Source organism: Schistocerca cancellata, chromosome 10 (assembly GCF_023864275.1).
Source record: "Schistocerca cancellata isolate TAMUIC-IGC-003103 chromosome 10, iqSchCanc2.1, whole genome shotgun sequence".
NCBI lineage: Eukaryota > Metazoa > Arthropoda > Insecta > Orthoptera > Acrididae > Schistocerca > Schistocerca cancellata.
The window spans coordinates 102672130-102696573 of NC_064635.1; the positions used below are offsets into that span (position 1 = coordinate 102672130).

Genomic DNA, 24444 nt, shown 5'->3' on the forward strand with positions numbered 1-24444 from the left:
GTTATTTTATATACACAGGACAAAGGCAAAAAGCTGTATCTACTAGAACAGCTGAAAATAACGATACATAGCGTGGATAATCAGAACACACTGAATGAACAGCTAACTGGCGATACAAATAACTTTTTCGAACATTTCACTGGTTTCTTTTTGTAACTACATTTTTAGCAATTGGCAGGATACCATCATTTCATGAGGTCCTTGGCACATGTATACGTTATCTGTTTGTATAGACATCTCTGTGACTTCCTTGTTTACTTGCGCGTGAGCTCACTTGCGTTTACCGAGCGGGGTGGCGCAGTGGTTAGACACTGGACTCGCATTCAGGAGGACCACGGTTCAATCCCGCGTCCGGCCATCCTGATTTAGGTTTTCCGTGATTTCCCTAAATCACTCCAGGCAAATGCCGGGATGGTTCCTCTGAAAGGGCACGGCCGACTTCCTTCCCAATCCTTCCCTAATCCGATGAGACCGATGACCACGCTGTGTGGTCCCCTTCCCCAAACCAACCAACCATCACTCGCGTTTCAGTGTCGTGTTTGGCTACGTGGTGTGTAGCATCAACGAAGACGCACGGGCTATTTACGACGATAGAGGAGAGAGCCAGGTGGTTAGATGTTGAACACCATAGGCGACACCATTTTAGAGTTTTTTATACTGTGACGACTGTGTGCAGATGCACCTTGGAAGACAGGGCTGCAACAAGGGAAGTAGCCACGATGTTTTAATTTTATTATCAATTTTAGTGTGCCTGGTGCATGTTCCATTTTAGCGAGTTTTTACAGGTTCTTTTACTTTTATTATTCTGATGATGGAAGCTTGATTTCTGAAACGCGTCAATCTTACAAGGGAACCTCCCCATCGCACCCCCCTCAGATTTAGCTATAAGTTGGCACAGTGGATAGGCCTTGAAAAACTGAACACAGATCAATCGAGAAAACAGGAAGAAATTGTGTGGAAGTATGAAAAAAATAAGCAAAATGTACAAACTGAGTAATCCATGTGCAGGATATGCGACATCAAGGATAATGTGCGCGCCGGAGCGCCGTGGTCCCGTGGTTAGCGTGAGGAGCTGCGGAATGAGAGGTCCTTAGTTCAAGTCTGCTCTCGAGTGAAAACTTTAACTTTTTATTTTCAGACAATTATGAAAGTTCAGGCACTTACACATGATGAACTTCGCTCTCCAAAATTCCAGGACATGTTCAAATTTGCTTGGACATATGCAGGATTTGACGGTTTACACACTGAAAAATTTGAAAACGTTAAAAACATGTTTTGACAGAGCACAGGGAAAACTGTGTGGCTGTGAAACTGTTGCATTTATTTGTTGCAATTTATGAGAGAAATCTTATGTTTTCATCACTTTTTTGGGAGTGATTATCACATCCACAAGAAAACCTAAATCGGGCAAGGTAGAAGAATCTTTTTACCCATTCGCCAAGTGTACAAGTTAGGTGGGTCGACAATATATTCCCGTCATGTGACGCACATGCCGTCACCAGCGTCGTATAGAATATATCAGACGTGTTTTCCTGTGGAGGAATCGGTTGACGTATGACCTTGCGATCAAATGTTTTCGGTTCCCATTGGAGAGGCATGTCCTTTCGCCTACTAATCGCACGGTTTTGCGGCGCGGTCGCAAAACACAGACACTAAACTTATTTCAGTGAACAGAGACGTCAGTGAACGAACGGACAGATCATAACTTTGCGAAAATAAAAAATTAAACTTTTCACTCGAGGGAAGACTTGAACCAAGGACCTCTCGTTCCGCAGCTGCTCACGCTAACCACGGGACCACGGCGCTCCTGAGATCGTATTATCCATGATGATGCATATGTTACGCATGGACTACTCAGTTTGTATATTTTGCTTATTTTTTTCATAGTTCCACACAACTTCTTCCTGTTTTCTCGATTGATCTGAGTTTAGTGTTTCAAGGCCTATCCACTGTGCCAACTTATAACTAAATCTGAGGGGGGTGCGATGGGGAGGTTCCCTTGTTAGTGTTTTACACTATAAAAAAGTAGTTGAGCCGATATATTTTTTAACATTGACATTCACAAACACGACCTCTCATCCAGTATGGATAAAATCAAAGCCCAGTACTTTGACGATGCCACAGCCGAAATCCGGCCACAAGCCAATGGCATCAGCTGCAGTAAGACTTCCACCACACCATTCCAGGCGTCAGTGCCCTGGGGCAGCATTCAAGAATCCACTCTGGCTTGGCTGACATCTGCATTGCCGACACATACTGCCATTGATGCCAGATCCCAGCATTGTTCTGTCCCAGATTGCTCCGAGTGACACAAAAACGTCGCGCATTCCAAAAGTGTCAGCGCACAGAAGCAGTACATAACGACGGTCGCACCACCATGTCAGTGTGGTCGGCCAGAGTTACAACGACAGTACAGATGGACACAGACGGCGTCACTTATTGAAATGATGCCCAGTCTGTGTCTGTCTGCGTTGTTTTCGTAACTCTCCTGCCACGAGGCTGCGAAGGAGGGACCTCTGACTAACTGTCTCTCCCAGGCAGCCAACACTGCTCCAGCTGCCGCCTCTTCGGGATCACTCGCCACCCGCAGAGGGTAGCCAGCAATTCGGAGTCCGATTCTGGGCAGCACTGTGACCTTCTGCTACGCTGAGACCCATGAGAAAGACAGGTCATGGCACGTACATCACATTGTGTGACACTGCAGGGCTTCCGACTGCGAGCAGCCATCTCCAACGGGGAGTGAATTACGTTTTCAGATGAGTTTAATAATTCTTGACTGTACACTTGAATGCCTGCAAGTCTCGATAGCGCACAACGAAGTTAAAACCTTTAGTGGGTACCTTTTCCATTACACACTGATTTCCCATGGACTCTCCAAGAAGCTGAGTATCCGTGAACTCTGGCAGACAAGGCGAATGGCGTGACGTCATCATTTCGTTGCGGGGCCCGTATTTCTCGTAGGCCCCACGCTATGCTGGGCAACATTACCTGTTGCCTGCAGTAGACCGCGGCTGGCCCATATGATGTGTTTGTACCATCGCCAAGTCAGCACACCTTGTCAACGCTCCACTGTGTAAGTAGCTCACTTGTTCGCTTCTCTGGCCATTACCTTCGACGTCTGCTACAGAGTCGGATAACATTACATGAAGAAGCAAATGCGCATGATTGGCTCTATGGAATACTCAAAAACTTGTGTTGCTTCTCATGCTTGTCCATGGCCACTTTGAAGAGAGAATCCAAGCTGTATAAATTAGTAAGGAAGCAATAAACGAGTATTGTATCCTCATGTGGACTGGTGACAGCTGCTGCCCACGTCTTCCATCTTCTGCAGAGAACCCAGAAGCCACACAGTGACGAAGTAAATATTTTTCATATCACAGAGAGACAAGGAAAGATAGATAGAGAGAGAGAGAGAGAGAGAGAGAGAGAGAGAGAGAGGGGGGGGGGGGAGGGAGGGAGGCAGAGAGGGGGAGTGAAGGAGGCCTGGAGGGAGGGAGCTTGAAAGAGAGAGAATAAATATTCTGGGAATGGAAACACAACCATTACAAATTTGGAGAAAGCATAGTGATCGGGGCAAAATGCTGTGAATATATCGTGTATTGTTTTCAGTTCATGTGTGACAGAGTGATGTGGCGCAATGGTTAGCGTACTGGACTCACATTTGAGAAGACAACAGTTGAAATCCACGTCCGTCCGTCGTGATTTACACTGTGTAAGACGTATGCGTTGCCGGCGATGGGCGAGGCATGGCAGAGTCTCTGGCCAGAGAGTAGTATGTAGTTAGTTGTTGCCTGTCGCTAGTCTTCAGTAGTCTTGAGTAGTCTGCAGTAGTCGACAGGAGTCGGCGCGTGCCTGCGCGTGTCGGCAGTCTGCTCTGGTCGGGACTCTGGAGGATGAGTATTATTGTAGAAGGTAAAGAAGCAGCCTTGCGCATATCTAGTAATGTATATTAACTGTCATTAATTTCTTTAAAAAAATGCCCCCAATAATAATTTTTATAATATAAAGTAATTTTTTTTAAGAAAAGCATTCATTTCAATTTAAAGAATATTTCCAATGCATGATCATTCCTTCCAAGAACCAAAAAAAAAAAAAAAAAAAAATATAGCCCAACATTGCACAAAGCTGTGCCGAAAAGTTTTTACGTAAGAGCAGATATATTCAAAGTTTTTACTGAGGTAAGAATGTTTCCTTTTTTATTCAGAATACAGGGCCTAGGCGCAGCGCTACTGTCGTCATAAAATTTACCAGGTTACTAAATTTTTTAATTATTTCCGGGTTTAGGAATTGAATTTTGTGGTTACATTAAATGTGAATGCATTTCTGCACGGAGATAATAAAAGGGAACAAATTTTGTTCAGAGGTTACAATATATAAAATTCATTTAATTATTATTTTGTGGGGAGTTTACACTTGGTTCATGGTTTATATTTTTTAAATAATTTTGTGGGAGGTTACAACTGAGGTGCCAAAAGTCATGAGACAGAGAAAGGCACGTATACAGATGGCGGTGGTATCGGGTACACAAGTTATAAAAAGGGCAATGCATTGGCGGAGCTCTCATTTGTGCTGAGGTGATTAATGTGAAAAGGTTTCCGACGTGATAATGGGCGCACGACGGCTATAAGCAGGCTCTGAACGAGGGATGGTAGTTGGAGCTTGACGCTTGGGGATACACTATTTTAGAAATCGTCAGAGAATTCAGAATTCTGAGATACACAGAGTCAAGTGTGTGCCGAGAAAACAAAAAGTCAGTCAGTACCTCTCACCATGGAGAGCACAGTTACCGAGAGCAATCACTTCACGACCGAGAGCAGCGGTGTTTGTGTAGAATTGTTAGTGGTAACAGGCAAACGACGCTGCTTGAAATTGCCGCAGAAACCAATGTGGGGCGTACGAAGCACGCACCCGTTAGGAGAGTGCGGCTAATTTTGACGTTAATGGGTGCAGACAACCGACACGAGTGCCTTGAAATCCTGACATTGACTGCAGCGTTTCTCCCGGGCTCATAACCATATCGGTTGGTCCCTAGGCGACTGGAAAACCGTGGCTAGGTAGGATGAGTCCAGAATTCAGTTAGCAAAAGTTGATGGTAGGGTTCAAAAACCAAGGCTAAAGAAAAATCAAGACACTTTCATAGAATTTGTCGACCTGGAAAAAGCGTTCGACAATATAAAATGGTGCAAGCTGTTCGAGATTCTGAAAAAAGTAGGGGTAAGCTATAGGGAGAGACGGGTCATATACAATATGTACAACAACCAAGAGGGAATAATAAGAGTGGACGATCAAGAACGAAGTGCTCGTATTAAGAAGGGGGTAAGACAAGGCTGTAGCCTTTCGCCCCTACTCTTCAATCTGTACATCGAGGAAGCAATGATGGAAATAAAAGAAAGGTTCAGGAGTGGAATTAAAATATAAGGTGAAAGGATATCAATGATACGATTCGCTGATGACATTGCTGTCGTGAGTGAAAGTGAAGAAGAATTAAATGATCTGCTGAACGGAATGAACAGTCTAATGAGTACACAGTATGGTTTGAGAGTAAATCGGAGAAAGACGAAGGTAATGAGAAGTAGTAGAAATGAGAACAGCGAGAAACTTAACATCAGGATTGATGGTCACGAAGTCAATGAAGTTAAGGAATTCTGCTACCTAGGCAGTAAAATAACCAATGACGGACGGAGCAAGGAGGACATCAAAAGCAGACTCGCTATGGCAAAAAAGGCATTTCTGGCCAAGAGAAGTCTACTAATATCAAATACCGGCCTTAATTTGAGGAAGAAATTTCTGAGGATGTACGTCTGGAGTACATCATTGTATGGTAGTGAAACGTGGATTGTGGGAAAACCGGAACAGAAGAGAATCGAAGCGTTTGAGATGTGGTGCTATAGACGAATGTTGAAAATTAGGTGGACTGATAAGGTAAGGAATGAGGAGGTTCTACGCAGAATCGGAGAGGAAAGGAATATGTGGAAAACACTGATAAGGAGAAGGGACAGGATGATAGGACATCTGCTAAGACATGAGGGAATGACTTCCATGATGGTACTAGAGGGTGCTGTAGAAGGCAAAAACTGTAGAGGAAGACAGAGATTGGAATACGTCAAGCAAATAATTGAGGACGTAGGTTGCAAGTGCTACTCTGAGATGAAGAGGTTAGCACAGGAAAGGAATTCGTGACGGGCCGCATCAAACCAGTCAGTAGACTGATGACAAAAAAAAAAAAAGAAGTTCGAGTGTGGCGCAGACACCACGAAGCCAAAAAAAAAAAAAAGGTTCGAGTGTGGCGCAGACACCACGAAGCCATGAACCCAAGTTGTCAACAAGTGACTGTACATGTTGGTGACGACTCCATCATGGTGGGGGCGGTGTTTACATGGAAAGGACTGGGTTCTCTGATCCAGCTGTACCGATAATTGACTGGAAGAGGTTCTGTTCGGCTGTCTGGAGACTATTTGCAACCATTCATGGACTTTATGTTCCCAGACAACGATGTAATTTTTATGGATGACAATGAGTCATTTAATCGGGTCACAGTTGTTCGCGGTTGGTTTAAAGAACATTCTGGACAATTCGAGCAAATGATTTGGTCACCCAGATCGTTCGACATGAATCCGATCGAACATTTATCGGACATAATCAAGAGGTCAGTTTGTTTACATCATCTTTTTGTCACCTCAGTGTGTGTTTTTCGTGATTTACCTAAATCACTTTACTCAAATTCCGGGATGGTTCCCTTGAAAGAGCACGGCCGATTTCCTTCCACGTCCTTGAAACAGTGCGAATTTGTGCTTCGTCTCTAATGACCGCGACGCTGAAGAGACGTTAAACCCTTCCATGCTTCAGTTTATGTGTGATACAAACTGCAGTGAGCAACAGGGGGGAAACTATATCAATGCAGAACACGTTTTACGTAGCAGTAACACAAGGCATGAATAGACACGTTTTGATATAAAAAAATGTTTCGAGTATGTACATTAGGACAGAAATTGAACAGAATAGCCCTCTAAATATAACATGTTGTAGTGTGGTCACTTTATTTGTGGCAACTGAACATCCTTCAATGAAATGTGGAAGCAAAATACATTTGGTCAAAATTAGTATAAAAAAAACAGGATTGCTGAAAATAAAACACAAGCTATTCAAGCTTCCAGAACTACACATTTATGAGGACGCAATCTCGCCTCAAATCCATGGCGTTTCATGTTCTTATCGAGGTCAATTTTCTTCATAGCTTCTATAGTGTCTCTCCTGCGTCTCCTGCTGAAATTACCTACATCATTGAAAGGTTGAGATGTTTGTATCGGTGTGTTATTAACGTTTCCTTTCTTTTTTTGCAATCGTTATTTCTACATGATGAGTGTCAGCATCTTTTCTGTCCACGCAGCAATCTCCAGCTCTTGATGTTCTCGCACATAATACTAATTTCTTTGAACAGCAGGGACATAGATTACCATCTGAAATCCCCATTTGACTGGCTTTTGACACCTACAGCTTGTAATGAAAAAAACCCTGTTTTCAGTTCTGTTTCATCTATTGGGAAACGTGAATAAGTATGTGTGAAAGGATTTAGGAGTAGGAAAAATTTCATTCCCCTGTCGAGAAACGAGTCATTACTGAGTCAGATAGTCCATCTTTCCCAAAGAATTGGCAATGAGAACATAACAAATACAAAATTTTAATTTTTTTCGGTGAATAAATAGATCAGATATGCAGGAATATATCATCCAATGAGAGGAGGAAAGAACAGCGTGGTACATTACATGATGTTAGCTAAATTTGTCAGTCAGACCACTCTAAAAGCATGAACTTAAAGGAAAAGTTAGGCTGTAATATATATATAGTATTTTGTCTTTTTAAAGTGCTCAGCTAGTGCCGCGTTGCTTTCCTCTGCGTGAGTCTGGCACAGGGTGCATTCAGTTGTTAAGTGCATAGGCTTAGTCTAAGGTTTTGTACAGTATTCACTCGGCACGCAGCCAACTACGCAGGCTGGCCCATATGTCTGGAACTAGATTTATAAAACAAAAACAAGCGAATAAATAGAAATTTATAGTCAAGTAGTGTGCTGACGGAAAGTGGGAAAACCTGGCTACCATTTTGGAAGTCGCCATCTTGGGTACAACTGATAATTATCAGATGGATAGAAGATCATGTGACATATCAAATGGGTGGACAATTACACGAGGAAAACAATGCTGTCTTTCCTACGTACACATATTTGTTGTTTCTCGTGTTATGACTGACGTTCCTTCTTTACGCGTGTCGTGAAAACCGATGTCGTTAACACAAACTGAACGCATTGAGAACTTCCTGATTTCGCGAGAGAAGAGTACCCGTGTTATCGCATAGGATTTCAGCCAGCGCATCACAGACAGAACGCCCAATATCCACAGCGCGGTAGTGAAACTTATTGCAAAATTCCTTGAAAGTGGCTCTGTCGCAGGAAAATTGACAAACTGTAGATCAAAAACGGCTACGGATGAAGCATCGTCAGCTGCTGTTTTGGTATTGTAGAGTGAAAGTCCAGCCGAATCTTGCAGGAGTCAGCCATACATCAATAGGGAGAATTTTGGTTCACTTGCTGCTTTTTTGCCACCATTCCTTTTCATATTAGTCACAGATTTCATAATAAGAGAAACTGTGGACAACTCCACATGGGCATACGTTGGAATAAAGAATCAAGGCCTTCGGATCTGGATTTTTCTGATGAAATACCACAGAGTTTACAACTATTGACTACCATGCTGGATTATCAAGTTCTGCAGGTCTAAAAAAATAAATGCTGATAAGACAAAAACAGTGTGCATAAAAAGTGGAAACCTGTCAACCCAAATTATAATGAAACAGACGATAATCAAATGGAAGTATATGGTTTCAGAGCTTTCTCCAGGCCTCAAACATCTATGACATATCTGTGCAGACGGAAGTGATGAATGAAAATTTGTACCAAGACCAGGCATCGAACCCAGGTCTGCTGCTCACTAGGCACATGCACTAACAGCTACGGCACTACGGCACAGTCTCTTTGCATAACTGCACAGGCTGCCCTAGAATGCCTCCACCCTCAGTCCAAATTCACATTCATAGCTTAGTCCATTTGGTATTCCCCCTAAACGCGAGCAGGGTAGCTGAGACCCTTCAACTGCTTTGCAATAACATCTTAGCTCGAAAAAGAAGGTACTGACCGATTTCCATACCCCAGCAACCTTATCTGTAATAATGAGAACTTAGATGCATAAATCATCAGTAGAAATGGGAGAGCTTGTACAGTCTTCCAATGAATGCGAGCCATATAGCAATTACACCGTAAGTGTGCACACAAAACTACTCCTCTATTCATTGTACCGATGGCCACATGCAAATGTGAGATCTGGAAAAATCAGCAATCAGCACGTCAGCTCAACGTTTTCCACCGACGATGCTTGAGGTGAATTTTGCAGATCAGTTATCACGACCACATTTCAAATAATGACATGCTAAGAAGATGTGGTCCACACAGCCTCCACAAAATCGTTGCTGAGAGAAGGCTGAAGCTTGTGGGGCACATTTCACGAGAGAAAGATGGAAAAATACTCAAGTCAACACTGTTGTGGAAACCAACAGGTGGATACAGAAGTAGAGGAAGCCCTCGTAACACTTGGAAACGAAGTTTTGCAAAGGTTATTGAATGTATAGACATAAACTGGTTGAAATTTGAAGACTTAGTAGCCTATTACATGATCTAGTTTGCTGGAGGAAATTGGTTGCCCAATATGCTACATACCATTGGGTGAAGTAAGTAAGTCACTTTAAGTCCATGAGCAATGAGCGAATCAAATAACATCCACCATACAACGTGCTGTACAACACATCGAAAACATTCTGTAACCTTCATGTGTTAGTACTGGCATGTGTCTCGTTCTCTATAAGATTGAATAAAGCTACACTCAAATGAAAGACCCTACTATTTTGATATGTGACATGATCCCCTTTCCTTTTGAAAACTACAAGTTGGATCCAAGATGGTGATTTCCAAAATGATCCCCATATTGTCAACATAACCTCGAACGTGCCCCCTCCCCCTCTGCAGAAACATGTCTTGTACTACTTGACTTTAAATTTCTATTTATCAACAAATTTTGGTTTTAGAAGTGTTGTTCCACATTTGTGGACTACCCTGTAGCCCTTCATAGCTGGTTATTTTCTCAGGATACTTAAAGTCCATTAAAATGCATGAAAATTCTCTCTTCATAAACAGTAAACATGACTGCTTGCACATATATGTGTGTGGAAAGTCTTTATAGTACGACTAGATACATAATACAAACTTATTACACTGTTATAAATTAAGGAGACTGGAATGTAACATCAACAAAACTCTGTGAATACAATGATAAACATCTGTTCCATTCACTGACATTTCCCTCCAATGCAGAGGGATCTGATATGTCATTTTTCTCCATTCACTTCATCACATTTCAACTGCCCATATTTTGTTGTAAGCTTAACAGGATTATTATTTACAGTAAACACTGAAACTTGACGAGAGATTACACAGCATAAGTCGTGGTTCAAGACTTATTCGAATGATAAAGCAGAGCAAAGAAGCAGTTCTTTTTCTGTTAATACTATGATGCAACAGTTTGGTCATAATCAGCAAACGTAACTGTTCTGAAACATCTCGAAAACCACGAAGCAGCAAGCACCCTGCTCGTTTGGCAGATCTCCGCAGCTTTGGTGAACCACTTTCTGGTTGGGGAGGTTTCTGTAAACTGTGAGTCTGACCAAAACAGAAGCTAGAGTTCCAGCGGAGACGTGGCAACGTGGTAGCTGCTGCGCCTCCCTTGCAGTTGGTGGGCCACCGACCAATAGCAGGCCACATCTGGAGCCTGCCGACCATTACGCTGGGGACAGCAGGTAGCTCTTTACTCGTCTTCTGAACCGTCAGGAAGCAGTGTTGCCTTGTCGCCAGACTGCAGCTCGTTCGACATCTTCTGTGACAAAAAAGGAAAAGAAAAGACAAGTATTAAAAGAGTCATTTGTGAGTACAACCACATTTTTAAGAATAATATTCAGTTTGGATAATCTTAGAGATGATTTTGAGATATTATCACGATAATATTGCCAATATTAATGTGCTGCCTGACTGAAAAGGTGAACCCACAGAAGATATGGTCGGATATAAATGTAAATTTGTACATGTACACAGCACAAGTGGGTGTGTAAAGAATTACAGTTGCGATTCTGTGTGACAAGTAGGTCAGCCTCCACAGTCCATTAGTCTTGGTCATGTTCAGTACTGTTATCAGGACTGGTCGGATATAATGGAGTGTGAACAGCGTCATGGAGATGCTGCCGACTATTGTGAAACAGTGTTGACAGCCCCCGGAAAAGACTGAAAATGGCCTCATGGTGGTCGAATCGTGTAATTTGCAGATTTGAGGTGCATTCGGTTGTGAAAGTGGCCCAGTGGCTGCATCGGACTGTGAGTACCGGCATATTTGTCGTCAAGGGTTTGGTCGTCCATGTTGACCACCACAGTGGAGGATCGCTGCACTGTGCATGGAGCACATTGTAACCTCTTCACATATACAGGGTGTCCCAGCTATCTTGTCCACCCAAAATATCTCTGGAACAATAACAACTATTGGAAAACGACTTTCACCGGTATCAATGTAGGGCTGGGGCCCATGAAACATTCTAAAACGAAAGCGTATGTGTTTTTTAACACAAACTAATTTTTTTTTAAATGGACCTCCTATATTTTTTCTTCGGCAATCCATAGCATGACAAAGCACATACACAAAGGCGTTAATTGCATCGCAATATTCCCATTACATCCCGAGATATTGAGACGCGAAATTGACGCTTGAAACACCCGACATGCGCTGCTAGCGCACGTCCTGAGGCTCATGCGTGAACCCCATGCTGCCCGTAATCGCGATGTGATTGACATGCGTAATCACACTTCCATACTTATCAAGAGGTCCGAAACGAATAATACGGTCTGCTGCCATCCTGCAATAACGTCGTACATTCCAGCAGGTACTTATCCCATAGGCTAGGGGTGATGCGGTTCTGTAACATGACAGGCACAATGGGTCATATAACGCATTAGATAAACCTTATTTTGGGTGTGCAGGATAAATAAGACAACCTGACAGGTGTACACCGATCGGTACTGGTTCATATTGTGTACGTAGGTACATAAAACGTGCAAGAGGGAAACCATTATGTGCTTATGAGAGTTGATGGCAGCAGACCGTATTATTCGTTTCGGACCTTTTGATAAGTATGGAGGTGTGATTACACATGTCAATCACATCGCGATTACGGGCAGCATCTGGTTCACGCCTGAGCCTCAGGACGTGCGCTAGCAGCGCATGTCGGGTGTTTCAAGCGTCAACTTCGCGTCTCAATATCTCGGGATGTAATGGGATTATTGCGAAGCAATCAACGCCATTGTGTATGTGCTTTGTCATGCTATGGATTGCTGAAGAAAAAATATAGGAGGTCCATTTAAAAAAAACGTAAGTTTGTGTTAAAAATCACATATGCTTTCGTTTTAGAATGTTTCCAAATATGTGCATTCATGGGCCCCAGCCCTACATTGATACCGGTGAAAGTCGTTTTCCAGTAGCTGTTATTGTTCCAGAGATATTTTGGGTGGACAAGATAGCTGGGACACCCTGTACATCTGCCACCTGAGAACAAGCGGTCGGAGAGCAGCAGCAACTGGAATAGGAAATTACCGATCTATGTGCAGACTGCCACGAACATCTCGCCGGAGTTGTACTGACTCGAAAGTATGGACTGCTGATGTACCTCAGACGATCACTGTCAGCGATAATGAAGGAGACCTGGTGGAGGTGACTTTATTCCAATATTTTTGAGAGGCACAGCCGTGTTACTTGAGTTATGTTGTGCGTTGTCATCGAGAATAGCCTCAGGCCACAGTTGGCAGTGACTGAGTTTCACAGAACGGTGGTATGTCACGTTACGACTCGTGGGACAGTATTGTGGTATCATTTATCAGCAGAGCAGTGATGGTTCACACGTGGCATGTGTCTCCATGAACTGTCTGCATAATGTTGGGGTACTCTCAGAAAGATCCCCAGATTTTTTGTCTAATAGAACATGTTTTGGACCAGTTCAACTGACCTCTGGCTCAGTGGGTGGTAGTATCCAGGATATCAAGGGCTAGTCACAATAATTGTGGGCTGGCTTGCCACAGGAGAGAACAGAACGGCTTCACGGCACCCTTCCCAAATGAATCAGAGCATGCATGCATGCCAGGGGGGGGGGGGGGGGGGGGTGCAACTTATATTGCTAAGTAGGCTCAATACGGCGAAGTTTATTGAAAATTTCACTCGATTTTGTTATCCCTGAACTTTTCAAGTTTCATTCGTCCTCCCCTTCTGGGTATTTCGACTTTTGGTCAGGCAATGTATTTCATCCGAATATTCATGGGAATTTTTATTAATTTATTCAGTTATCGATCTTGTGGCACCGGCCTTGCCGCAGTGGCTACACCGGTTCCCGTCAGATCACCGAAGTTAAGCGCTATTGGGTGTGGCTGGCACTTGGATGGGTGACCGTTGGGGCGGCCATGCGCAGTTGCCATTTTTCGGGGTGCACTCAGCCTCGTGATGCCAATTGAGGAGCTACTCGACCGAATAGTATCGGCTCCGGTCAAAGAAAACCATCATAACGACCAGGAGAGCGGTGTGCTGACCACACGACCCTCCTATCTGCATCATCCGCTGAGGATGACACGGCGGTCGGATGGTCCCGATGGGCCACTTGTGGCCTGAGGACAGAATGCTTTTTTATCGATCTTGTACATGCTATTGATGTCGCCACGGTTTGTGTAAAGTAAGAGACGCCATCATTACATTTAGGGTAAGTCACCTAAAACTTGTACTTCCAATTTTGTGAGCGGTTGACTGTACCGGAATGAGGTTTTCGGAAAGCTATTGTTTGCAGAGAGGTACGTAATTTTATTGAAAAGTTACTGGCCCTAAAATTTGTATCAGTTGAGATACTGAAGCTTTTTTCTAATTGGAATGCTATCCTTTTATTAACGACATTCGAAAGCCCATGATAATACAAGTGCTGCGAATATGAAACTTGATAATGGCAGCATTGAAACCTTGTGCAACAGTACCCGGAAAATTGGTTGCACTCATAGGCAAGTTGGATGGAATCGGGTATTGTGTTGTAAACTCTACCAGGTTCTCACCACTGAATCGGCGCCTGTGGTTTGGTATCAGTGGAACGGTGAGTGGGTCTAAGTAGCTTGGACAGAAGCTCCAAGCCACACAAATGGTCGGTAAAGAACTACTGAGTGTGATTTCCCAATGTGTTGAATAATTCCAGCGAGGTACGATTAGTAGAATGCACTTGCGAGTAAGAATATTAAGCTATGAGCCTCAAATTTGGTTTAGAAATCTTTTATGGCTGTTCCTTTTTGAAATACTGCAGGACAGGACATCACTATGTGTAAAAGGGGTAAGGAATTTCCAGTCTGTAAGGGCAAAAGGGATATTATAGTTTGGACATACTCTGGTATTCCATTAGGAGAGGTCAACACGTTTAACCCGTCGCTGCAGGTAGAGGCCCAGGTAACCTGGCGTGGGACACACAGCGTGGCATGTGGGCTCCAGCGTTTCTCAACATGGAAAGTTCGCCAAGAATGACTTGCTTGCTTGCTTGGTTTGGGGAAGGAGACCAGACAGCGTGGTCATCGGTCTCATCGGATTAGGGAAGGATTGGGAAGGAAGTCGGCCGTGCCCTTTCAGAGGAACCATCCCGGCATTTGCCTGGAGTGATTTAGGGAAATCACGGAAAACCTAAATCAGGATGGCCGGACGCGGGATTGAACCGTCGTCCTCCCGAATGCGAGTCCAGTGTCTAACCACTGCGCCACCCCGCTCGGTCCAAGAATGACTGACGTGGGATAACCACCGATTGAGACTTATCAACATTTAATGCATGCACCACAGCATGCGAAATGTATTTGGTTAGTAATAAAATAATTTATATTAGCACAACATTTTATGAGGAGTTAGGCCCTAGACCGCATGGCTGTATTTTTAGAAATGGAGTTGAGTGTTGTGATACTACCTCATTGGTAGTTTCAATAGCTCACACTCACAGAATGGTTAAAATACATGATCTTAACACAACAAATGCTGAGGACCAACTGTCAGACATTTTCAGTTGTAAATAAATGACTACCACATAACAGGAAGTGCACTATCATTATAGTAAATTGCGTTTAAGTATTGCAATTTGCAATACTAAATGCTGTTAAGAAAGTAACAATAAGTTTCTGTTGCGAGGCGATCTGTTTTCTAAATGAGAGAGTAAACAGTTATGAACAGTAATCATGAAATCTGTTTATGGTAACAAAATACGAATGATGAAGTATGCGAAAGAGTACATCGTAAAGTAAATGAAAAAGCTGGTATGTCTTCACCGAGTTTCGTCTTTCTTCCTTGTAGGTCCACGGTATCGTTAATCAAATGCACCGGGCATTTCAGTGGGTCCCGCCCCCATGCGTCAGTGGCGGTCCAACATTTGCTACCGTTAGCGCCTGCCGCTCCCTGGTGGGAACCCCAATTCCGCGAGCCGCCGCGTCACAGCAGAGAACGCTTGCCGCTGCCGTTGCCGCACGCCGCTCTGTAGTGGGAATCGGACATTAGTGCCTCTCACGTGACCATGTCAGCACTAGGCGGGGTATGCCAATAACTGTCGTATACAAAAACCTGATTTATCGAAACGATTCTGTTCGACAAAGCTCGACGTACCCTCATACGGCGAGAGGTGAGAACACGTAATGGACACAGGAATTTCTGCATCTACATATACGTGATTACTCTGCTATTCACAATAAAGTGCCTGGCGGAGGGTTAAATGAACCACCTTCGAGCTGTCTCTCTACCGTTCCACTCTCGAACGGCGCGTGGGAAAAACGAGCACTTAAATTATTCTGTGTGAGTCCTGATTTCTCTTATTTTGTCGTGACGATCATTTCTCCGTATGTAGGTGGGTGCCAACAGAATTTTTTCGCAATCAGAGGAGAAAACTGGTGATCACTATCTCCCCTATTTCGCGATAATACAAAACGACCTGTCCTTCTTTGAACTTTTTCGATGTCATCCCTCAGTCCCACGTGAAGCGGATCCCACATCGTACAGCAATACTCCGGAATAGGGCGGACAAGTGCGGTGTAAGCAGTCTATTTAGCAGACCTTTCTAACTGTTCTGCCAGTGAATCGCAGTCTTTTGTTCGCTCTACCCACAACATTATCTATATGACCATTCCAATTTGCGTTATTTGTAATTGTAGTCCCTAACTATTTAGTTGAATTTACAGCCTTAAGATTTGTGTGATTGAATTATCGCGTAATCGATATTTAGCGAATTTTTTTTAGTACTCATGCGAAATACTTCACACTTTCCAGAATGAGATTTTCACTCTGCAGCGGAGTGTGCGCTGATATGAAACTTCCTGGCAGATTGAAACTGTATGCCCGACCGAGACTCGAACTCGAGACCTTTGCCTTTCGCGGGCAAGTGCTCTACCATCTGAGCTACCGAAGCACGACTCACGCCCCGTCCTCACAGCTCTACTTCTGCCAGTATCTCGTCTCCTACCTTCCAAACTTTACAGATGCCCTCCTGCGAACCTTGCAGAACTAGCACTCCTGAAAGAAAGGATACTGCGGAGACATGGCTTAGCCACAGCCTGGGGGATGTTTCCAGAATGAGATAATTCACTCTGCAGCGGAGTGTGCGCTGATATGAAACTTCCTGGCAGATTAAAACTGTCTGCCCGACCGAGACTGGAACTCGGGACCTTTGCCTTTCGCGGGCAAGTCTTCTACCAACTGAGCTACCGAAGCACGACTCACGCCCGCTCCTCACAGCTGTACTTCTGCCAGTATCTCGTCTCCTACCTTCCAAACTTTACAGACGCTCTCCTGCGAACCTTGCAGAACTAGCACTCCTGAAAGAAAGGATACTGCGGAGACATGGCTTAGCCACAGCCTGGGGGATGTTTCCAGAATGAGATAATTCACTCTGCAGCGGGGTGTGCGCTGATATGAAACTTCCTGGCAGATTAAAACTGTGTGCCCGACCGAGACTCGAACTCGGGACCTTTGCCTTTCGCGGGGAAGTGCTCTACCATCTGAGTTACCGAAGCACGACTCACGCCCCGTCCTCACAGCTTTACTTCACACTTTTCTTTATTCAGGGTGAATTGCCACTTTTCGCGCCATACAGACATCTTATCTAAATTATTTTTCAATTCGTGGTTGTCACCTGATGACATTACAAGACGGTAAATGACATCATCATCTCCAAACAATCTAAGACGGCTACTGAGACAGTCTCCTATGTCGTTAATACAGATCAGGGACAATGCAGGGCCTATAATACTTCCCTGGGGCACTCTGGATATTAAGTCTGTTTTACTCGATGATTTTCCGTCAAATACTACGAACTGTCACCTTTTTGACAGGAAACCACGAATCCAATTGCACAACTGAGGCGGTATCCCATAGGCATGCAGTTTGGTTAGGAGAAGCTTGTTAGGACTGGTGTCGAAAGCCTTCTGTAAATCTAAAAATATGGAATCAATTTGACGTCCCCTGTTGATAGGACTCATTACTTTGTGAGTATAAAGAGCTAGTTGTCTTTCACAAGAACGATATTTTCTGAATCCATGCTGTGTGCAATAAATCGTTTTCTTCGAGGTAACTCATAATGTTCGAACACAGTCTATCTTTCCAAGCATTAATCCCGACTTGCGGGGTCTGCTGTTATGGTTAAACGGACGTGGCATGGTGAATTTTAAGGGGTGGCTGGATGCCCTTCCTGTTGGCACTCCATACCCCCTGTGACGGAATTAGTGTACCCCAGCTGTCTGCATCTAGTGTAAGCCGTGGAAGAGTGCGAACGCGTTGCAGATGTCTGTGTGTCGTGTAACTGAGGCGGAACGTGTGGACCAGCCCGGTATTCACCTAGTGGGATGTGGAAAACCGCCTAAAAACCACATCCAGGCTGGCCGTCACACCGGCCCTCGGCTTTAGTCCGCCGGGCGGATTCGATCCGGGGCCGCCGCGCCTACCCGAGTCCAGGAAGCAGCGTATTAGCGCTCTCGGCTACCCTGTCGGGCAATGTTCGAACACAGTGTATGTTCCAAAACCCTACTGCAAATCGACGTTAGTGATATGGACCTGTAATTCAGCGGATTGCTACTATTCCCTTTTTGGGTATTGCTGCGACGTCCGGCCATCCTGATTTAGGTTTTCCGTGATTTCCCTAAATCGCTCCAGGCAAATGCCGGGATGGTTCCTTTCAAAGGGCACGGCCGACTTCCTTCCCCGTCCTTCCCTAATCTGATGAGACCGATGACCTCGCTGTCTGGTCTCCTTCCCCAAAACAACCCAACCCAACCCATTGCTGCGAACTTGAGCAATTTTCCAGTCTTTAGGTACAGAACATTCTGTGCGCGAGCGGTTGTATATAATTGCTAAATATAGTCGGCCGTGACCGTTACGGTGGTCCAAGAGTTATGATGTGGGGAGGGATAATGTTGCGTGGGCGTACTAACCTCGAAATCTTTGAATGTGGTACACTCAGGAGTCAACATTATTGCGACACTTCCTTTCCCATGTGAGTCTTGTAGGGGATTCATCCGGTCCTGATTTCATTTTATGTATATCAATGCGCAACCGCATCGTTCAGTGATGGTGGAGGATGTCTTGGAACGAGAGGATATTTGGCGAATGGACTGCCCTGCCCGTCCCCTAACTTAAATCCCATCGAGAACATTTGGAATGCTGCTGCTACTGCTTTATCCTCCAGCGTCACCCGAAATCTGTCGGAAAGACGACAAGGACAGAATGTGGCCGCCACTGTTTTAGTTGCTTCTTCCGCAGGCGGTCGCCGGTATGCTCCCCCCTACCTTTTCGCAGAGAGCGTACTGGAGCTGCCGGAGTTGCGACAATCCTCTTAGTGCTGCCAGCACAGATAATGGGCTTCCCTCTCATTAGGCAACTTTCCTCCCGCCGGTCCCCAGGGGAAAACAAAAAAGCCACCGAAAGCAAATAGTCTTAAATGAATAAAAAGGAGAGGTAAATTCGATAGCACTCTATAAAGTCCCGCCCACGAGACGCACAAGGCAGTATATTCTGTCACCCAGGTTGATAACTTGTCCCCTGACTTCCCGAAGACGTTAGATACAGCTTTGCACTGTTGCCTAATGAACAAAATACATCAAATAGGTGGGAATGGGAGGTTGGCAAAGCTTATAGGTGACAGCATAGATGGGGTTGGTGGGATCACTCATGGGAAAATTCCTGCTGTAGTGGGTGTTAGAGCTGCACCTTTTTTAGATTGAAGTCAGCTGATAGGTATTCCTGCTTAATGAAAGGCTCTCTAACAAAGGAATCACTTTTGACAAAGCTTAGGTATCCGAGTAATGAGGGATTTAGTATATTTCATCGAAATATACAAGGTATTAAAGATAAAGTTACTGAACTGCTTATAGATGTTGACTCTGAAATTATTGGTATATCTGAACACTTCTTAAATAAGGAGATAATTCAGAGGCTTCCTTTACCAGGATACAGGTTGGCTGGCAGCTTTTCGAGGAGCTCTTAGCGGTGTGGGGGAGCAGCCATGTATGTAAAAAACGGCATCTCATTTGAGTCCATTGATGTTTCAAAGTACTGCACTGAAAAGGTGTTTGAATGTTGTGCAGGTGTGGTTAAATTTAATGGAGCTAAACTTCTAACTGTTGTTATTTATAGATCCCGAGACTTCCGATTTCACAACATTTTTGCTAAAGCTAGAGGAGGTTCTTGGTTCACTTTAGAGGAAATACAAAAAGTTAGTTATATGTGGTGACTTCAATATTAATTGTACAAGTGACTGCGCAAGGAAGAGGATGCTGGTAGACCTCCTTAATTCATATAATCTTATGCAAACCGTATTCTTTCCAATGAGAGTGCAAGGGAACAGTAGAACAACACAGACAACATTTTTGTTCATTCTTCATTACTAGAAGGGCATTCTGTTAGCAAAAAGGGCCGGCCGCGGCGGCCGAGCGGTTCTAGGCGCTTCAGTCCGGAACCGCGCAGCTGCTATGGTCGCAGGTTCGAATTCTGCCTCGGGCATGGATGTGTGTGATGTCCTTAGGTTAGTTAGGTTTACGTAGTTCTAAGTTCTAGGGGACTGATGACCTCAGATGTTAAGTCCCATAATGCTCAGAGCCATTTGAACCATTTTAGCAAAAAGGTGAATGGCCTTTCAGATCATGATGCACAAATTTTAACTCTAAAAGATTTTTGTGCTGCAACACGTGTTAAATATAGTCATCAGCTGTTTAGGAAAGCTAATCCAGTTGCTGTAGAGACCTTTGTAAACCTTATCGAGGAACAAGAGTGGAAAGATGTTTGTAGTGCTGATACAGTAGACGATAAACATAATGCTTTTCTCAAGACTTTTCTCGTGCTCTTCGAAAGTTGCTTTCCGTTAGAACGTTCAAAACAGGGTACTAGCACAAACAGGCAGCCTGGGTGGCTGACTAGAGGGATAAGAATATCTTGTAGAACAAAGTGGCAATTATATCAAAACGTTAGAAACAGTCAAAATCTAAATGCAGCAGCCCATTACAAACAGTATTGTAAGGTGCTTAAAAATGTTATTAGGAAGGCAAAAAGTATGTGGTATGCAGATAGAATAGCTAAGTCTCATGATAAAATTAAAACCATATGGTTCATTCGTAAAGGAAGTGGCTGGTCTGCAGAGACAGGTCGAGGATATAGAATCAGTGCGTGGTGGGAATAAGTCGCATATATGTACAGTATTTAATAATCACTTTCTGAATATAGCAGGTGAACTAAATAGAAACCTAGTCGCAACAGGGAATCATATAGCGCTCCTAGAAAAAAGTGTTCCGAGACTGTTACCTGAAATGCTCCTCCATGATACTGACAAGAGGGAGATTGAGTTAATAATTAAATCATTAAAGACCAAGAACTCTCATGGATATGACGGGGTATCTAGCAAAATACTGAAGTATTGTTCTATGTATGTTAGCCCAGTACTTAGCCATATCTGTAACTTTTCCTTTAGGAGTGGTCGGTTTCCTGACCGATTAAAGTACTCGGTAGTGAAGTCACTTTATAAAAAGGGAGACACTGGTAATGTTGACAATTTTAGACCTATTTCTATGCCATCGGTGTTTGCTAAAGTTATCGAGAAGGTTGTATATACAAGGTTACTGGAGCATTTAAATTCACATAATTTGCTGTCAAATGTTCAGTTTGGTTTTAGAAATGGTTTAACAACTGAAAATGCTATATTCTCTTTTCTCTGTGAGGTTTTGGACAGATTAAATAAAAGGTTGCGAACGCTAGGTGTTTTCTTTGATTTAACGAAGGCTTTCGACTGTGTTGACAACAAAATATTACTGCAGAAGTTGGACCATTATGGAGTAACGGGAGTAGCTTACAATTGGTTCGCCTCTTACTTTAAGAACAGAAAGCAGAAGGTAAATCTCCGCAATATTTACATCTACATCTACATTTATACTCCGCAAGCCACCCAACGGTGTGTGGCCGAGGGCACTTTACGTGCCACTGTCATTACCTCCCTTTCCTGTTCCAGTCGCGTATGGTTCGCGGGAAGAACGACTGTCTGAAAGCCTCTGTGCGCGCTCAAATCTCTCTAATTTTACATTCGTGATCTCCTCGGGAGGTATAAGTAGGGGGAAGCAATATATTCGATACTTCATCCAGAAACACACCCTCTCGAAACCCGGCGAGCAAGCTACACCTCGATGCAGAGCGCCTCTCTTGCAGAGTCTGCCACTTGAGTTTGTAAAACATCTCCGTAACGCTATCACGGTTACCAAATAACCCTGTGACGAAACGCGCCGCTCTTCTTTGGATCTTCTCTATCTCCTCCGTCAACCCGATCTGGTACGGATCCCACACTGGCGAGCAATACTCAAGTATAGGTCGAACGAGTGTATTGTAAGCCACCTCCTTTGTTGATGGACTACATTTTCTAAGGACTCTCCCAATGAATCTCAACCTGGTACCCGCCTTACCAACAATTAATTTTATATGATCATTCCACTTCAAATCGTTCCGCACGCATACTCCCAGATATTTTACAGAAGTAACTGCTACCAGTGTTTGTTCCGCTATCATATAATCATACAATAAAGGATCCTTCTTTCTATGTATTCGCAATACATTACATTTGTCTATGTTAAGGGTCAGTTGCCACTCCCTGCACCAAGTGCCTATCCGCTGCAGATCTTCCTGCATTTCGCTACAATTTTCTAATGCTGCAACTTCTCTGTATACTACAGCATCATCCGCGGAAAGTCGTATGGAACTTCCGACACTATCTACTAGGTCATTTATATATATTGTGAAAAGCAATGGTCCCATAACACTCCCCTGTGGCACGCCAGAGGTTACTTTAACGTCTGTAGACGTCTCTCCGTTGATAACAACATGCCGTGTTGTGTTTGCTAAAAACTCTTCAATCCAGCCACACAGCTGGTCTGATATTCCGTAGGCTCTTACTTTGTTTATCAGGCGACAGTGCGGAACTGTATCGAACGCCTTCCGGAAGTCAAGAAAAATAGCATCTACCTGGGAGCGTGTATCTAATATTTTCTGGGTCTCATGAACAAATAAAGCAAGTTGGGTCTCACACGATCGCTGTTTCCGGAATCCATGTTGATTCCTACATAGTAGATTCTGAGTTTCCAAAAAGGACATGATACTCGAGCAAAAAACATGTTCTAAAATTCTACAACAGATCGACGTCAGAGATATAGGTCTATAGCTTTGCGCATCTGCTCGACGACCCTTCTTGAAGACTGGGACTACCTGTGCTCTTTTCCAATCATTTGGAACCTTCCGTTCCTCTAGAGACTTGCGGTACACGGCTGTTAGAAGGGGGGCAAGTTCTTTCGCGTACTCTGTGTAGAATCGAATTGGTATCCCGTCAGGTCCAGTGGACTTTCCTCTGTTGAGTGATTCCAATTGCTTTTCTATTCCTTGGACACTTATTTCGATGTCAGCCATTTTTTCGTTTGTGCGAGGATTTAAGAAGGAACTGCAATGCGGTCTTCCTCTGTGAAACAGCTTTGGAAAAAGGTGTTTAATATTTCAGCTTTACGCTTGTCATCCTCTGTTTCAATGCCATCATCATCCCGGAGTGTCTGGACATGCTGTTTCGATCCACTTACTGATTTAACGTAAGACCAGAACTTCCTAGGATTTTCTGTCAAGTCGGTACCTAGTATTTTACTTTCGATTCACTGAACGCTTCACGCATAGCCCTCCTAACGCTAACTTTGACATCGTTTAGCTTCTGTTTGTCTCAGAGGTTTTGGCTGCGTTTAAACTTGGAGTGAAGCTCTCTTTGCTTTCGCAGTAGTTTCCTAACTTTGTTGTTGTACCACGATGGGTTTTTCCCGTCCCTCACAGTTTTACTCGGCACGTACCTGAACTTTTTCCATAAACACTCAACATTGTCAGTGTCGGAACAGAAATTTTAGTTTTGATCTGTTAGGTAGTCTGAAATCTGCCTTCTATTACTCTTGCTAAACGGATAAACCTTCCTCCCTTTTTTTATATTCCTATTAACTTCCATATTCAGGGATGTTGCAACGGCCTTATGATCACAAGAGAGTGGTAGTGATGTTCAGTCCCAATGGGGCACTGTTAAGTGGGGCGTTCCCCAAGGGTCGGTGCTGGGGCCACTGCTGTTTCTTATTTATATATATTATATGCTTTCTAGTATTACAGGTGATTCAAAAATATTTCTGTTTGCTGATGACACCAGCTTGGTAGTGAAGGATCTTGTGTGTAATATTGAAACAGTATCAAATAATGTAGTTCATGAAATAAGTTCGTGGCTTGTGGAAAATAATTCGATGCTAAACCACAGTAAGACTCAGTTTTTACAGTTTCTAACTCACAATTCAACAAGAACCGATATTTTGATCAGACAGAATGGGCATATTATAAGCGAGACGGAACAGTTCAAGTTCCTAGGCGTTCGGATAGATAGTAAGCTGTTGTGGAAAGCCCATGTTCAGGATCTTGTTCAGAAACTAAATGCTGCTTTATTTACCATTAGAACAGTATCTGAAACAAGTGACACTTCAACACGAAAAGTAGTCTACTTCGCATATTTTCATACGCTTATGTCGTATGGTATTATTTTTTGGGGTAATTCTTCTGATTCTAAAAGGGTATTTTTGGCTCATGAACGGGCTGTTCGAGCTATATGTGGTGTAAGTTCGAGAAGCTCTTGTTGACCCCTATTCAATAGTCTGGGAATTCTGACATTGCCCTCACAGTATATATTTTCTTTCATGTGGATTGCACTTCCTTGACTCTTGTGCAGAAAGGAGTG

General features: G+C 43.7%; 1 protein-coding gene across 2 annotated transcripts in view; it reads right to left on the reverse strand.

Annotated features, from left to right (window-relative positions):
- Positions 1–7658: 7658 nt before the first annotated feature.
- Positions 7659–24444, reverse strand: part of LOC126106518 (syndecan-like) — a 479376-nt gene continuing 462590 nt past the window's right edge. For both annotated transcript variants that reach the window (XM_049912846.1, XM_049912845.1), the window contains one exon: positions 7659–10973. In XM_049912846.1, coding sequence (XP_049768803.1) covers positions 10905–10973 — 69 coding nt within the window. In that variant the 3' untranslated portion in view covers positions 7659–10904. The remainder of the gene's footprint in view (positions 10974–24444) is intronic.